General features: G+C 38.9%; 3 protein-coding genes across 4 annotated transcripts; 1 reads left to right on the top strand and 2 right to left on the bottom strand.

Annotated features, from left to right (window-relative positions):
- Nucleotides 1-2,335: 2,335 nt before the first annotated feature.
- LOC146968057 (tripartite motif-containing protein 16-like protein) lies at nt 2,336-3,945 on the bottom strand. Its single transcript, XM_085761046.1, has 5 exons — nt 3,870-3,945; nt 3,235-3,276; nt 3,098-3,160; nt 2,848-2,987; nt 2,336-2,746 (listed from the first exon to the last, which is right to left on the bottom strand). Exons 1-5 carry the CDS (start codon nt 3,919-3,921, stop codon nt 2,336-2,338), a joined length of 708 nt encoding a protein of 235 aa, XP_085617172.1. The 5' UTR covers nt 3,922-3,945.
- A 1,753-nt stretch (nt 3,946-5,698) lies between these two features.
- On the bottom strand, nt 5,699-6,981 carry LOC146968056 (stonustoxin subunit beta-like; the record flags this gene model as incomplete). The annotated part of the gene is made up of 4 exons (XM_085762293.1): nt 5,699-6,151; nt 6,424-6,566; nt 6,667-6,729; nt 6,807-6,981. Coding segments are annotated over 4 exons (834 nt in total), but the record flags the coding sequence as incomplete, so codon positions are not given.
- Nucleotides 6,982-10,716: 3,735 nt separating this feature from the next.
- Nucleotides 10,717-12,457, top strand: LOC146968055 (stonustoxin subunit beta-like). Of its 2 annotated transcripts, XR_015034370.1 has the most exons (6): nt 10,717-11,013; nt 11,178-11,210; nt 11,328-11,390; nt 11,475-11,617; nt 11,706-12,221; nt 12,267-12,322. XR_015034370.1 is itself a non-coding variant. In XM_085760973.1 (5 exons), exons 1-5 carry the CDS (start codon nt 10,962-10,964, stop codon nt 12,132-12,134), a joined length of 720 nt encoding a protein of 239 aa, XP_085617099.1. In that variant the 5' UTR covers nt 10,717-10,961; the 3' UTR covers nt 12,135-12,457. The 2 variants fall into 2 exon arrangements, 1 of the variants encoding a protein (XP_085617099.1); XM_085760973.1 differs by having other exon boundaries at nt 11,706-12,457.
- Nucleotides 12,458-15,622: the final 3,165 nt, after the last annotated feature.

Here is a 15,622-nt window from a genome sequence, read left to right as displayed (position 1 = left end):
GACCGACATTTTATCCATATAATGCTGTTAAGGACTAATACACTTTCCTTTTTATTTATCAACTTAACATTCAAATATTGGTTCCTAATAAATGTTGTTGAACGTTTTGGAAGTTGTGGAGTTTGTGTTTGTATTTGGAGACTGTCATGTCCAGAGCAGTGAAATGTGGGACACTATGTAATGCTATATGTGTCACTCACATAGCATATACCACTTTGCTCATGACACAAGCTTAGAGTTACGACTCACTCACATGCCTGGCATATACGCTCACACATCCTGACACAAACATGTAGGATGCCGGCCTCTGGGTGTGAGTATTCCTGGATCATGGTCTGAGGTTCTGTTTGTATTGAGCCACAATGGACGTTTGTATCTGTCATATAGGTTTTAACTGTTCCAGTTTACCCACCATAAATTCTCACTCACATTCATCACAGCATAAATCACACTTACATGTCACAAGTAAAGTTCAGCAGTTATGTGTGTATGCTATATACAGTATATATATATGTGCACACATATGCACACAGTATCATATTTGCATATACACATACTTGTCATCACAAACATTTATGTTTATTATGCTGTACATTTTAATGATGCCACCAATAACAGTGTCCCATCGGGAGGAGGAGGAGGAGAAGCTGTATACGAATTGACCTTAAATCCTCAGTGCATTAGCACCATGTTATCAAAAAACATAAAAAGAAAAAAAGAAAAATAACACAATGCTAAATTTGTTAACAATTTACTGATAATGCATCAACAAAATTGGACTAAATTACTTTTTTAGACCGATGATGGTTTTTAATGCTTGTTTGTTTTCACAGTACAAATTACGCGTATCTCATTTACATTTTATTAGAATATAGTTTTTATGTTTTAATGTTGTTATGAAATTTTCCAAGAGAAGGTAAAAAATGGTGTGTTATTTATACTGTAGGAGTGATATTTATATTTATAATTTCTAGATTAAACATGGATTCATGTGATTTTATTTTTTCTTCTAAGAATCAGTTTTTTTTTTTTCTAACATGGATTGTAAGTCACATTTACTTCAATGTTCACTCTCCCGTTAGCTCAGATTTTGGCTCCCGCAGCTCCTGCGGGAATCATCCAAGTCTTTAGCTGCTAAAAGCTCTGCCATGTTCACAAGCTTGTAACTGTGGAGCTGCTGCCTGGTGCTGAGCGGCTGGCATACAGTGGCTCTTAAAGCTTTTTCACTGAAAACGAATCCCTGTATGTATCATCACAGAGAGAGCAAAGAGAGTGCATGAGAGTGCATCACCCCTTTCACATCGTTTTCACTCTCTACTGGTAATTCCTGTAGCATCTTTATTTGTGACCCACTTGGCAGAGAGTTGGTTTCAATGACCTATACGTTTAAGAGTTGCATGACTTTATGTCTCTGCACCTTTTGCCAACTTGTCTCATGACCTTTATTGTAGGCTATAGCATGTGAGAGTCAAACACTGGCATGGCTCATGTGTGCACTTGATCATTGGGGCTCTTTATGGAGCTTGTTAAATTAGGTTGTGTGATGCATTGCGCCTACGGAAGTGTGAACGTTTTGTGTTTGTCTGTGTGCCCCACTTTTAGTTCCTGCAAAGCTCATGTGTTGGGTGTGAAGGCGGCAGGAGTTGAGGCCCACCTGTCGGAGTAGGAAAGTGATCTTCAAGCTGGAGGCTCTCACATATCAAAGTCAGCCCCTATCACCCAGAGGGAAGTGGTTTTCTCTCCTTCTTCTTTTCTCTGGAGCTAAATCCAGAGAGGATCGATTCTGTAAGCACTTCACACTGTGTGAAACCTTAGCAAACACAAGAGGGCTTTCACCTATCAGGGAATCATCACAGCCAGAAAAACGAGAGGCAGTGAATATGGTCAAGCACCAGTTGTTAAACTCCTCTTGGTTAATTCTTTTATCTGCATGACAAAGTTTTGCAAACACATGTTTATTAAATTTTAAATGTGACAGAGCTCTGAAAGAGTTGTGGTGTTATTTAAAACAAAAAAAAGTTGGTTTAAATACATACTTTATTTCAGATTGCATGAAGTTACATGACACCCAACATTGATAATATCATTATTAGTTTACAAATATCCAATATGATGCAATAGAACTAGACATACGCCTTAAAATAAATGCATATTCAACAAAAAGGCACACAGTATAGAAAAATATTTCTCTAGAAATAATGACAATGAGTACAATGAATGTTTTTCTTTTAACACAGAAAAGAACTAAGGCATGTTTGTTACTTAATTAAAGCTCAGACTTATGTGAATAAAACATTAGCAAAACCTGCCTGCTACATCATTAACACAGATGTATTCATTCTGTTTTCCTCATTATTGTGCATGAGGACTGAATTCCCACCCAGAAACCCGGAAGAATCTTCTTCTCAATCGTTGTGTTAACCTTATGCAACAGTTTGACCTCCTTCTCTGCTCCCTCGCCACTCACACTGTAAAAGCTGATAATCCCTGCAGGCTGGTCGATGTAAACTCCAATTCTGGAGCAATATGGGACGTCGCTTATGCCTTTGTTCATGCCATTGAACCAGATCTCGTAACACGTGCCTGACCAACACAGACCCCAGGACTCCTCATTCTCTCCCAGACCACTTGGTCCACTATTTGCCCTCCGTCCTGCTCCTTCATAGGTGGCTCCAATTACCACCCACCCTGAGTATTCCACCTCCCAGTAGGCCCTCGTGTTCCAAACACCCTCTTTGCACAACACCTAGGGAGAAAATACAAAAACAAGAGGATAACACTTTAGTTTATGTACCAGATAGCCTGTAAATGTATTTCTGTCTGCTGTATCTTTATTTTCTGACGTACCTGTGGAGAGTATTCGTATCTCTCTGGTCTATCCAGGACGGGGCAAATCTCCTCAGTTCTACGACACACTTTAGACCCACTTTCAGAAATCCACAGCATCTTGTTGGCAGTCTTATCATCCAAAGTCAAATTCATCCAGTCTGTAAGAGAAAATGAAGCCATAACTGTTTTTTTTCTCAATAAAGTATGTGTAAATCTTGAAAAAAGTATAATTTTTTTCAATTATTTGAGAAACAAAACATGCTCTTACACTTCATGAGCTCAGCTCTGCTTGTTGGTTCTGGCATACCCGGCACATAAACGGAAACTTTTTCTGCAAGGAAAGAAAACAGGCTTAAATACAGAAAGAACTGATGTTAATACAAACATGTGCATTAATTCCATTACCTGCATTTGTCTTCTCATTCTTGTTGGATTTATTTTTTCTCCCTGAAAATGTAAAGGCCAAAGATTAAACTGCAATTTCAATTACGTGTTGAAAGTTTGACAAACACACATTTTAACATTGTTTTAAAGTTAGTAAGAATAGGATAATAACATTGACCCTTTCTAAAACATGTATTATCTAAAATGGAAAAGGGAACATGTAAGATATGTAAGGAGCCACTTAAAATATCGCTCAACAAAAATATGGTCAAAGGTCTAAATGTCTTGGGGCGGTGTTTAGCTCAGTTGGTTAAAATCCTGCGTCATTCCCCCTCTCTCTGCCTCCCCATTTCCTGTCACTGTCAACTGTCCTATCAAATAAAGGCTTGAAAAGCCAAAAAATATATGTATATACTTAAAAAAAAAGGTCTAGGTTTTGCAGAGATACCCTTAATTTCCTTATTTCATATATATTCAGACGACTGGCTTTCATGTAAACACTCACTCACGAGTAGAATGAGCAGGCATCACCTCTCATTTGGAAGGCAGACAGCTGTGAAGTTTGTTAATTGGTAATAACTGTCTTGATACATTAGAAGATGATACATTATGTGTTATTAGAATGCAAAGATAAATGACATGAAGACTTGTTGTACCTGGTTTGCCGGCCTCAGTGAGGATGACTGCAGAATTTGGTCTGGCGGGCATCTTGAGGTCTTGGCTAATAATCCACGTCCAAAAGTTCTTTGATTCACCCAAAGTAAACGTGCAAGGCGTTCGTCTCGCACTTGACTTTTATACCCTCTGAGAAGACGAGGCCGGGTGGGGTTAGAAGAGTCTCAAGAAGGTGCTGGGGTCAGTGGAACAGCCTCTCAGCAGGGAGGCAAGGGGCTGTATGCACTTGACATATTGACATGTGACATATGATTAGGTGTGAGGCTTTCACGGGCATCTGACACGCCTGAAACTTTAGGAGTGTGTTCAAAAGAGAAAGAAGACGGCTGCAAACATGACTAAAAGTAAGATTCAGAAACTGGGCTCGTCAGTGTTGTCAGCGCGAGTGAGGTGGGCGGAAGCAGGATCCTCCAAACAAAGGCAACACAGTCAAAAGGAGATGTTCAACTATGTTGACAGATAATGATGTATGACCCACATGGTGCATCTATTTTTAATTCCTACACCTACCAAGACTCAAGAATGTGTGGAAAGTGGGTTACAACGTCTTGCATCAGGGCCATTCATATTTATTTAAAGAGCAAAACCATGTTTTAATAAATAGGACTTCTTATTGCAACATCTCTTACATTTATGCTCAAGTTGAACACAAACACCACCATAAATCACTTGAAAACACTGCTGGCACCAGCATGGAGACACAGTGAAATAATGGCTGCGTGGTTACAAGTTGACACCAACTCTAGTGGGGTGCAAGAAGGGTTTACTGTATGTGAGCAAAACTGGGGGATTAATGCATTTTCTTTTGTCATTAACATTATACATACATAATCTGTAATGACACTGAGGGAATTAAAATGTGATCTTATATAAACCCCTGCCATTTATAAGATCACTAATAGAGGAAATTAATTCAGTGCATGTGCAATGCAAAACTAGGTAAAACTTTATTTGACGCCTATCTCTATAACGCATTAACCCTACTTATGAGTTATAACGCAGTTATAGCACTGTATAACTATAATTATAAACACTCATAAATTATCATAATGCTTTATAACAATAATCATAACATACTATAAAGCATATGATAGCATATAATACGCTATAATTGTTAGTAACTCACTAACAATGCCCATAGGATAGGATAGGATAGGTTTTATTTGTCATTCTTATGCGTCACATAAAAACGAAATTATGTTTCACACATCCACCGTTCGAGATCAAGAAGATATCAATAATGCATTATAAATATAGTTATAATGTGTTATAATTGGCTTATAAAAGTGTATAACTATCATTATAAACACTCATAAATTATCATAAGGCTTTATAACAATAAGCATAACACATTATAGAGCATTATAACTCTAATATATATATATATATATATATATATATAGGCGTCAAATAAAGTGTTACCCAAAACTACAATATGTCAACTCACGTCAATGTGTATATCAACAAACCAGACAAAATTATTTTCTAAGTATTTTATTATTTATTCAAACATACCAAACTAAGTAACACTACACATTCTTAACAAACAAAAGCAATGGAGAAATAAATATTCTTGTATAAATAGATCAGTATAAACCTTCAGTGGTCCTGTGGTTTCAGGAAAGTTCACCTGATTGCACTTGGTTCCCTTTATTGAAATGCACTAAACATTTACTGTATGTCTGTTTGAGGATTATGTTTAATATACATGGATGTTTCAACTGTGATATAATGTGCACACGATTTATTCAAACCTATGCTGTGTTGGTAAATGCTGACATACTGGTATCTTAATTACATTAGGATCAGCTCACGATTCCTGACTTGTAGTGATGACTTCCTCCTTCTTTACCATCAAACAGCTAGACTGTGTCCCCATCCAGAAACCTGGGATCATTTTCTCCTCAAAGGAGCTCCTAACCTGATGCAGAAGTTTCACCTCCTTTCCACTTGCACCCTCCTCTCCATCCTTCACCTCCTCCACAGCATAGAAATTAAGAATACCAGCAGGCTGGTCAAGGTAAACCCCAAGTACAGAGCACATAGGCATCCCTCTGATCTCTACATTGTGGCCTTTGTGCCAGGCGTTGTAGCTGGAACCGCTCCAACCGAGACCCCAGGACTCCTCGTTCTCCCCCAGGCCACAGGATCCATGGCTGTTCCTCCTGCCCGCTCGCTCGTACGCGACCCCGGCTACCACCCATCCGGTAAACTCCACCTCCCAGTAGCCTCGGAAGCCCAGGATGCCTTCATTGCAAAGTACCTAGCAGAATGTGAATGAGAATAACAGGGTAATTCAGAGATAATCTCACATAACCTGTGATTTACTACAGCTGCCACTGTGAAGAATTTAGAGTAACCTCAGTTGCTCCGGCTTGTCATGCCAAACCACTTGGCTCAGGATTTAAATAAACATAGGGGGCAGCAAGATTGTTGGTTGGTTGTATACCTCTTGAACATAGTAAATCAAAAGAAAAATGCATTTAAACACTATAATTTAAGACCAAATAATGTAAATACATCTCCATACTATACCTGTGGAGCATACTCGTATCTCTCTGGTCTATCCAAGACAGGACAAGTGAGGTCATCAGTCATACGAGCCACTTTGGCACCACCCTGAGTGATCCACAACACCTTATTTGCTGTTTTGTCATCCAAGGAAAGGTTGATCCAGTCTGAAAAAAAAGGTTGAAGGAAATGATGATTTTCTTAAAAACAAACAAACCCCCACCAAATTATTAGATCGTAAAAACTGATTTAAAAAAATAATCTCACGCTTGATTAGATCAGCTCTGCATTTGGGTTCAGGTATATTTGGTTCATAGGCTGGGGTGTTGTCTGAGGAATGAGAGGAGATCCATTAGTGGGTCAAGATTTACAGTGTGATCAAGCCTGTGTATAAGTGACTGTCCTACCTGTGGGTGAGTTTCCAGCTTTAACTTTTTTTGACTCTGCAAGAGAGCAACCTGTATTAAGATCACAGTTATAAATACAACAGTGCGTATCAGGTGTGTCCCGACAGGTGACGACGTGAGACTCTGCAAAACGGTGTATACTTAGAAAACCATCTGCCTCTGTCAGATCATCACATCAGCAGCTGCATGCTTCCTGGAGCCAGTGGTTGATTCAAGCCGAGCGGCTGAAATTACCGAGACACCTCACACGCTGCGGGGTCGGCCTCAGTTTCACATGTAGCATGAAGCTGAGAGCGGTTTATCAGGAGAGAGGGAGGACAGGATGTGTCCACACAAATCAGATAAGTCGGGTGAAGAAGCTTCATCACTTGTTTAAGGAGGTAAAGATAATAAGTTGTTTTGGGAAAGATAATGAGTTGTATCACATGCAAGGTGCAAAAGTTGCTAAGTTTGGTATTTACTGCATTTATACTATTTATATATACAGTGCTTTGGTATCATATGCAATGCACTCTCCTGTTTTTTAAGGATGGACAAGAGGAAGAAACACTCAATCGCCACAGCATTACCATGTCATCATCAACATAAGTAATGTGTTGTATCTACCAGAAGGCAACAACACCATTCCCACATGAAAATCAACTGAAAACATGGAATTTACTAGAACTGCATAGATTTTGATTTGATTTTTGATTTTGTGTGGTGGAGAGTTCAAAGTGAGGCTGCGCTCTACAGTAAATCCACTTGTCATCATTATCTACATTTTTCAAACTTAACAGTTATTTTTACGCCACGCACTCAGCATGAAAGCCATGTCTAAATGAGCGGATATTTATCTGTCTGTTGACTGGAGGCTGTTAGAGGTCAAGCCAGAATGTGAAGCCACCTGTCTCGATATAGCTGAGGGCGATGGAAATAACTGCTTTGTCTGGGCTCATTACAACCTGACACCATACAAAACATTTAAGCAGCCTAAACTCACTGTGGCAAATCTGTACGGGGCTTGTTAGTCAAATGGTAATGATACTTGACTGTTTTATTTCATAATGGCTACACTACAGCTATTTCAACACGTTGTTTAATTGAATCATTCCCTCGTTTTGTGTAGCCAATATACAGATTATTGTAAAGCAAACAATAACACTTCAAGTCTATTTTAAATAACTGCAATTACACGCTAGTTGTAAGACTTACAGCTTCCTCAAGTGATGTTTCCGCTCTGCCTTCCCTTCTTGCATTTTTCATGATAATACTACATAATACTATCTGTACATTAGAGGCTGACACTTACAACCCTGCTTAAAGATTCCTATTTTCAATCACGGCATTATCCTGCACATGCTGCATGTTTAATACACATAGTACAGCATGTGAAATCTGTTTTAATGCAGATGATGTTGACACTTGCAGACCCTTGCTCCCAGGCAATAAAACGATTATACGCTCCTCACAATGACAAGCATGAAATCAGTCAGTGAATTACTGCCTTTTGCACACACACACACACACACACACACACACACACACACACACATACACACACGTTCTGACGACCCATTCACTCAGTATCTAACTCACAGGCGAATAAAAAGTGCTGCAGACAAATAGTGGGCTTATTAAATCAGCACATTAAAAGACATGTTTTCTGTATTACATGTACTAACTAATACATGCTGAAATATTATTTTTTAAATGTTTAATTTGATGCACAAAAAAAGAAGATGACCCAATGGGCCATCAGAGAGGAAAAATAAAGTGTTAAAGATCAAAAACCAATTGTGTGAAATGCAGAAAATAAAGTTCACCTTTGTCGGACCTCCTGGTGTTAGAAATGATTCTTGTTGTAGTAGGCATCTCGATTCTGGCTTGAGGTTGGACTAACTGTTTAAGCTGCTGCAGAGAACCTGTCTCAGGCCTGATGTCACTGCTCTTCTTGAGTGTGATGAGTCTTTGTTGGCTGCAGTGTGTGACAGCTTAATGCTGCTCTTATATACCTTAAATGCAGGACAGAGGTGAAAGGATCCGAGGTGGTAGGGCGAGATAAATCTCGCCAATATAGAAAGAGAGGAGGGGGAGCATGTGGTTTGTAACCGGAGACGTGTATGTATGTTTTTCCTTAAAAAGGTTTGATGGATGCGTCGATGTCTATAGGACGCAGTCTGTTTCCCAGTAAGCCTCGCCCTCCTCACCCTACATCAATACCACAGATCCCCGCGCATTGCACAGTGACAGTGTTGATGCATTGATGGTGGAGGTGATGCAAACGCACACACACAAGCACACATGCACATTTAGAGTATGCAGCAGCAAAGATTTAAAACTGCATGTGAGAATTCCTGGTGTTTAACATCGAGCCATGTGAGATCCAACAGGTGCAACAATACATTAAAGAAATGGAATCATATACTGTAACTTTAGTTTCAATACAAAAGTTGAACAAGTCAGAATGGGATTTATATGAGAAATAGAAGTTTTAAACTATCAATATTTCTGTTACTGCAACATTCATAAACCCTGCAGTTACCCACTTCTCCTATTTTTCAAATTGGGTCAGTAATTATTTTACATTTTACTCACCATGGTTTGCTAATTTTAAATATTTTAAAAATAAAATACAACTGTTAAGTTGTCTACAGTGGTGCATTTGTCCACACACAAAATGCTATTCATGGCAATTTAATAATGAAAAGTCCTTCATGCAAGATCATGTTGGTATAGACACTGATGAGGCAAATAAATCAACATCTGATATAAATAGACATTGAAATAGGAATATAGGTTAGACAAGCAGCACATTGAATATATACAAACACAGACCAGTGTAACCTAAATACATATATGACTAAGTCACTTGACTGGCGTTCCCTCAGTTCATGATGCCAGGCTTAGCAACGCTCTGACCTGAATTATCACATCAACCATTTACCATCACAAATGTCTTAATGCACATGGCCAGGGTTAAAAGAAAAAGAATGTAGCTGGTCATAAACCCTTTCTTGTGATATGCTCGCGTCTCGCTGCCGGCTGCGTATTTACCATTTGCGGCACCCTGCCAAACCTCTAGCCAAGGCTGTCTTGTCCTTCTTGTGTTCCTGCCTACCCAAGCAGATGACTGACTGGTGCACTGATTGCAGTACAGCTGACATATTAAACAGTACATACCAGGAACTACAGCACTGGAACTGCCCTAGATTGCCCAAGAGGAAATAATTGAAGATGCAGTAGAGATGGATGATGGGTAACTGGTTTGCATGTGTACTGTACCTGTCTGAGATCCATCAGAGACGCCAGACCTCTAAACCTCTGATGACAGACCAGCAGCCTCAGCCAAATGACTGAGCTGAGATCCTGTTCTGTGGTCGCTCTGGATGTTCAAGGTTGTTATAACCTTTCAGAGCGTCTGTAGGCCTGGATATCATGCAATGATGTGCCACCATCTCTGGACAGAAAAACACACAATATACTTGAAATAACTTCACCGTTCATTTGGGCAATAACATTGACTTTTTGATTGAAACCACTTCTTTAGGACAATTTAGCCAATCAGTAAGAATTGCTAAAAAAATAATGGTATACTGTACTGCAATAATGATACCTAAAAGGAGCACGTGTCATAATATAATTTCAACCCTTCACTTTAGTGTCTAAATAGAGATATTTCTTATTATAAATCTTCTACAAAAAATAATTAAAGGACATCAGATATGCTCTTACAATGCTTTATAAAGGTTATATCTTTACCTTGAGGGACTAAGTTCTTCTGCCCTTGTGTAATCCCTCTGTTTCGTACTGGATGTCCATGTTCCTTGGCAGGTATCAGTTTCCAAGAACTGCGTACGATTACAAAGAGATGACAGGATAATTGTGAAAACAGATTCAGAACCTCTCAGATAAATATGGGTCAGCGGGTCAGATGTTGGCACTGACGTGCATATCCTGGTTTGGCAGCCTGAATGGCACGCCCATTAGTGAGCACTGAGCACATTATCTTCACATACCTTACCAAAGTTTTCTTAGGGAGCCCCAGAGGGCCCCAAAACCTTTAATACTCTCTTTCCTGGGGGTATATAAAGAAGTTGTTCGCATCATTGCAGCAGTACGCCGCTGACGGACGCCGACATTCACCAAACCTCAACAGAGAAAGAAGCCATAAAGATGCCAACCAGCGCTCCCAGTACGAGAATCATGCCTGCTGCGAGCAGACCTGGTGAGGGAACTCATTTGTTTAGTCCTCAGAGGATAATTTAAGATGTACAAAGATAATATCTAATTTTTTTAGATTCCTTTTCTAATGTGTGTCACTTGACCGTAAACCTATTGTAAGTGCAGAACAAGAGGCAATCATAGTTTGTTTGTTTTTTACAATTATAGGGAAAACATCCAAGGTTGCTGCTCCAGCTATAGGTGAGATTTTAAAGAAAATCTATTTGAATACGCTGATAGTTTATTTTTTGCTATTGATTGTAATCATGTTATCATCATTTTGTATTAACCACCAGCTTTTCTCTTCTCATCATTCAGAAAACATCCCAGACTATGAGCCAAACATCCCCGAGCCAACATGCAGAGCTGATCTTCTAAAATGTAAGCACTTTTTTCTTTTTCCTGCAGTAAATTGTGTAGTTTCTCTTTCTGACAGCGTGGCTGCATATTTTCCACATCCCACAGATTGGATCAACCTTTCTTTAGATGACAAGACAGCCAATAAGATGTTGTGGATCACAGAGGGTGGATCCAAAGTGTCACGCATGACTGATGATGTGACTTGCCCCGTCCTGGACAGACCAGAGAGATATGAGCATATACCTCAGGTATGTTTTAAACAACCGTTGTAAATCTGAATGTTACACTTTCATCTTTTTTTTTGTTCAAAACATTTTTATTCTCTTTCTATTCAAGGTCCTTTGCAAAGAAGGAATTCTGGGCTTCCGAGCTTACTGGGAAGTTAAATACTCAGGATGGGTGGTGGTCGGGGTGACCTACGAGGGGGCAGGGAGGAGGGGAAGCGATGGACCCTGCGGGCTGGGGGAGACCGAACAGTCCTGGGGTCTTGGGTGGGGAGGATCCCACTACCAGTTGTGGTTCAACGGCATTAACACAGAAATCTGGGACATTCCCCAGTGCACCACCATCGGGGTGTACCTTGACCATCCAGCCGGTGTCATCAATTTTTATGCAGTTGAAGAGGTGAGAGAGGGAGAGGAGGGTGAAGGCAGAAAGGAGGTCAGACTGCTGCAGCACATTCAGAGTTCCTTTGAGGGCAGGATGTTGCCAGGTTTCTGGGCAGGACAAAAGTCATCATGCATGTTTGTTAAACAAGACGAGTGAAGTTAAGTGTGTGTTTTTTTCATTTCCATTTCTTACATTTCCATTCAAGTGTAATTTACAATATATATATGCATATCTGAAAATAAAGTTTGTGACACTGTAGGATAATTGATATTTAAAAAATATGTATAGAAAATTTCTGTAAATCTTATTAAGAGGCTGCTACTGTATATGTTATGTGTGGATAAGAGGTTTTTGTCAAAACTGAATGTATAATATTGTCATGTAGTACATGTATATATAATGTAGCATTGTGTACTTTCTGTTCTAGCAACACTGGTGTAAAGAATAAAATACATTATTATGTGTGACCTCATCTAAATATTAATACATTGTGAAGTTTGAATGTTATCATGAGTTGGAAAGGTTTGATGACCTTCAACACAAGTTAATGTCAGCCACTGCATTCTCATTCATAATAACACTTGGAGACGGGCTAATTAGTTTCTTATGGTTATATGGACTTAGAAACTGAATAAATGAATCAAATAAATACATTTAATAAATAAATAATTAACAGATATTAATTCATATATACATAACTACAGTGTAAAATGTGAAATTCAGTGTAAACGATGAAACCTCACTTAAAATTTTAAGAAAACATACTTATATACATATTATATGTTTATATAGTATATACTGTAATATTAACACATACACCTCAGGTTACCTTGACATCCACAAACTCTCAAGGATCACAGTTCAGAGAAAGTTGGTGACCACAATTGCACCATCCAAGATATATCACAACTGATCAATCCAACAAGAGTATCCAACACCACGACTGTCTTTTAGTAAGATAATGATTTAAGAGGAGGTGAGCTTGCATAAGAAACAGAACAAGCTTCACCTTAGTTTACATGTTAAATATATTTAAGACAGGACAAACAAGGAACTTTTTTTTGCATTGCTTTGTGTTATCCCCAGCCCATAGGTCATGATTTATAAATACAAGCTTGTAGCACTGGAACATTAATCCATCAATGTCATGTAAGTATTCAAACCCTACCATACCTTCAGCTGCTCTGGATCTTTCATTCCTCACCTTCCACTGTTAACAGTGAGCGGGGGCCCAGAGGATTAGGCTGGTGACATGAAAGTAGATCCAGGGAGGCAATAAACAAGGTCGCATGAGAGCACACACACAGACGGAGCTGATGAGGGAGCACGGACGGAAGAGAGGAACTGATGAAATATAAAAAAGATAATGAGGGATACCGACTGGATCCATAAGAAGTGAAGAATGAAGAGATTAGATGATGATGTGCAGTTAAGTCATGTTTTGCCAGCAGTAGGTTTTGATGCCTTCAATAGTATGGTGGAAAAAAACAACAATCAATAACAGCAAACGCACACGACAGAGATTTGCAAACTACAAACAGAATTCCACACAAGGAAGATGCTGTTAAATACGTATAAACTACCAACCAAATGATTTAGATTTTTTTAATAACAGATAGTGAGGCAGGATTTCTACCAGGAAACTATGACCTTGTCAGGAGGAGTACACAGTGTAGTAAAAGGTGCAGTGCAGTTGAAGTGTAACTTTAATCTTTAACCCTTTTCAACATTTCACACAAAAAAAATTAATCAAAAATATGTGTGGATTTTTTTCATCCAAAGATCTATACAGTAACTTTGACCAAACTTATATTTAATTTTTGTTGTTGAACAGCTGTTGACTTTGGCTCTTACGTCATTTCTCAAAATAGTTTGATGCTGCGGGTTGAGGTGTGAGCCATACACAACTGTGTCTTTGCCTCCACCTGCTGAATATCATCAGTATCACAAGGTTTTAAATTCAAAATGTTTTTTCCCCTCATAGTACCTTAAATAAGCCAGGGATTCCTCATGATCCAAAATAGCACTTTCATTTTCATGCAAACACTTTAAATAAGTCAATGCTAATTCAATACTTTTTCTATTTTACTCTGTTCTGTTCTGTCTTCATTGCATTACATCCTTCACAATGGTGTCCACATGAGGCGTAAGAAGATAAATAAGAGGTCAATGTTCAAATGAAAAAAAAAAAAACACAACTTGAGAAGAGTCCTCACAATAATCAATGCTGTAGGGTTGAATGTTTTTGTGAGACTACTTGACGAGCAGCAATGGAGAGAGAAGGTGAGGAATTCTTTGAAAAAACAAACAAAACGGGCCCCAACAGCAGGACGTACAACACTGGAACATTGTTTAGTGTAGATACTTCATTTCCAATTAATTGAATCGACTACTATGGCATAGATGTCTGTGTGGCACTGGCGAACCGTAGCCCCAGACTCTGGGCCTTCAATAGGACCATGGGACCACACATGCTATGCTATTGCTATAAACAAAGCAATAAAAACAATAGCCAGGGTTAGGGTGCTATGTCACATGGAGGTGCAACATATATTAAAGTATAAATTCAGTATAAAATGTATCCAGTTCAACTTCATACTCATGTGCCAGAACACTAAATTTAACCTAAAATCTATCACAATTCTTCAAATGAGACCAGCACAGTTAATAACTACTGTAGTCATTCTGCTTCCTCTTGGCAGATGAAGAAAAGATGTACAGATGTTATTCATCTATTTTCAGAAATATCTTCAACCAAATAGAAAGCTTTGTGGACAGATGAGACTAAAACCTTTTTGATCCCAAACTGGAGCTTTTTGGCAAGTCAGCTCATTATACACAGAAAACACAAAAACTAGCATTAAGAGAAAAGAGCCGCAAAGAACTTTACCGCAAATACATGGATCAGGCTCGGTTATATTCTGGGGCTGCTTTGCTGCAGCTGGCATAGGATGTCTTGAATCTGTGCAGGGAACAATGAAATCTCAAGACTATCAAACCATTCTGGAGTGAAATGTGCTGTCTAGTGTCAGAAAGCCCGGTCGAAGTCGCAGGTCAGGGGTCCTCCAACAGGGTAACCACCCAAAACACACACCCAAAAATGGCCAAAAAACATTAGACTATATTAAAGTGGCCTTCTATGAGCCCTGATCTAAATCCTATTGAACATCTGTGGAAGGAGCTAAAACATGCAGTCTGGAGAAGGCACATTTCAAACCTGAGACAGCTGGAGCAGTTTGCTCACCAGGAGTGAGTCAAAATACCTGTTGACAAAAACCACCTAACTGCAGTGATTGCCTGAAAAGGTTGTGTAATAAAATACAAGTTTAGATCATTTTTGTCCAGGCCAGTTTCATTAGTTTGTTTTTTTTTAAATAATTCTGTTGAACCACAATTCAAAAGCAATGTCTGCTTTTCGTTAGGCCTAGTTAATTTTGACTTCTTCTTCTTTCTTTTTTTAAATAGTTAAATAAATAAATATATTTTGTCCACATCTGTAGTAATTTTATCAACTTTTTCCCAGAGTAAAATATCGCGAGACCATCCCCTCGGCCTGAGACACTGGTTGGCAATCTTAAACACAAACCCGGGAATATAACTGGATTCATTCAGCTGGAAAAGGTTGTTGCCACATTTTTGTCAAA

Source organism: Trachurus japonicus, chromosome 19 (assembly GCF_045865225.1).
Source record: "Trachurus japonicus isolate A0001 chromosome 19, Traja_1.0".
In the NCBI taxonomy this organism is placed as follows: domain Eukaryota; kingdom Metazoa; phylum Chordata; class Actinopteri; order Carangiformes; family Carangidae; genus Trachurus; species Trachurus japonicus.
Note: the sequence above shows the minus strand (reverse complement) of the source record. Positions and strands in the feature narration are given on the sequence as shown.

What these genes read in the sequence shown, in the direction of transcription:
- LOC146968057 (XM_085761046.1), bottom strand. Translation starts at nt 3,921, where the DNA reads ATGCCCGCCAGACCAAATTCTGCAGTCATCCTCACTGAGGCCGGCAAA. An exon ending in CACTGAGGCCGGCAAACCAG is followed by an intron (nt 3,277 to 3,869) that starts GTACAACAAGTC and finishes TTACATTTTCAG; the next exon opens with GGAGAAAAAATAAATCCAAC. An exon ending in CAGAGCTGAGCTCATGAAGT is followed by an intron (nt 2,988 to 3,097) that starts GTAAGAGCATGT and finishes TTTCTCTTACAG; the next exon opens with ACTGGATGAATTTGACTTTG.
- LOC146968055 (XM_085760973.1), top strand. Translation starts at nt 10,962, where the DNA reads ATGCCAACCAGCGCTCCCAGTACGAGAATCATGCCTGCTGCGAGCAGA. An exon ending in GGTTGCTGCTCCAGCTATAG is followed by an intron (nt 11,211 to 11,327) that starts GTGAGATTTTAA and finishes CTCATCATTCAG; the next exon opens with AAAACATCCCAGACTATGAG. An exon ending in GATATGAGCATATACCTCAG is followed by an intron (nt 11,618 to 11,705) that starts GTATGTTTTAAA and finishes TTTCTATTCAAG; the next exon opens with GTCCTTTGCAAAGAAGGAAT.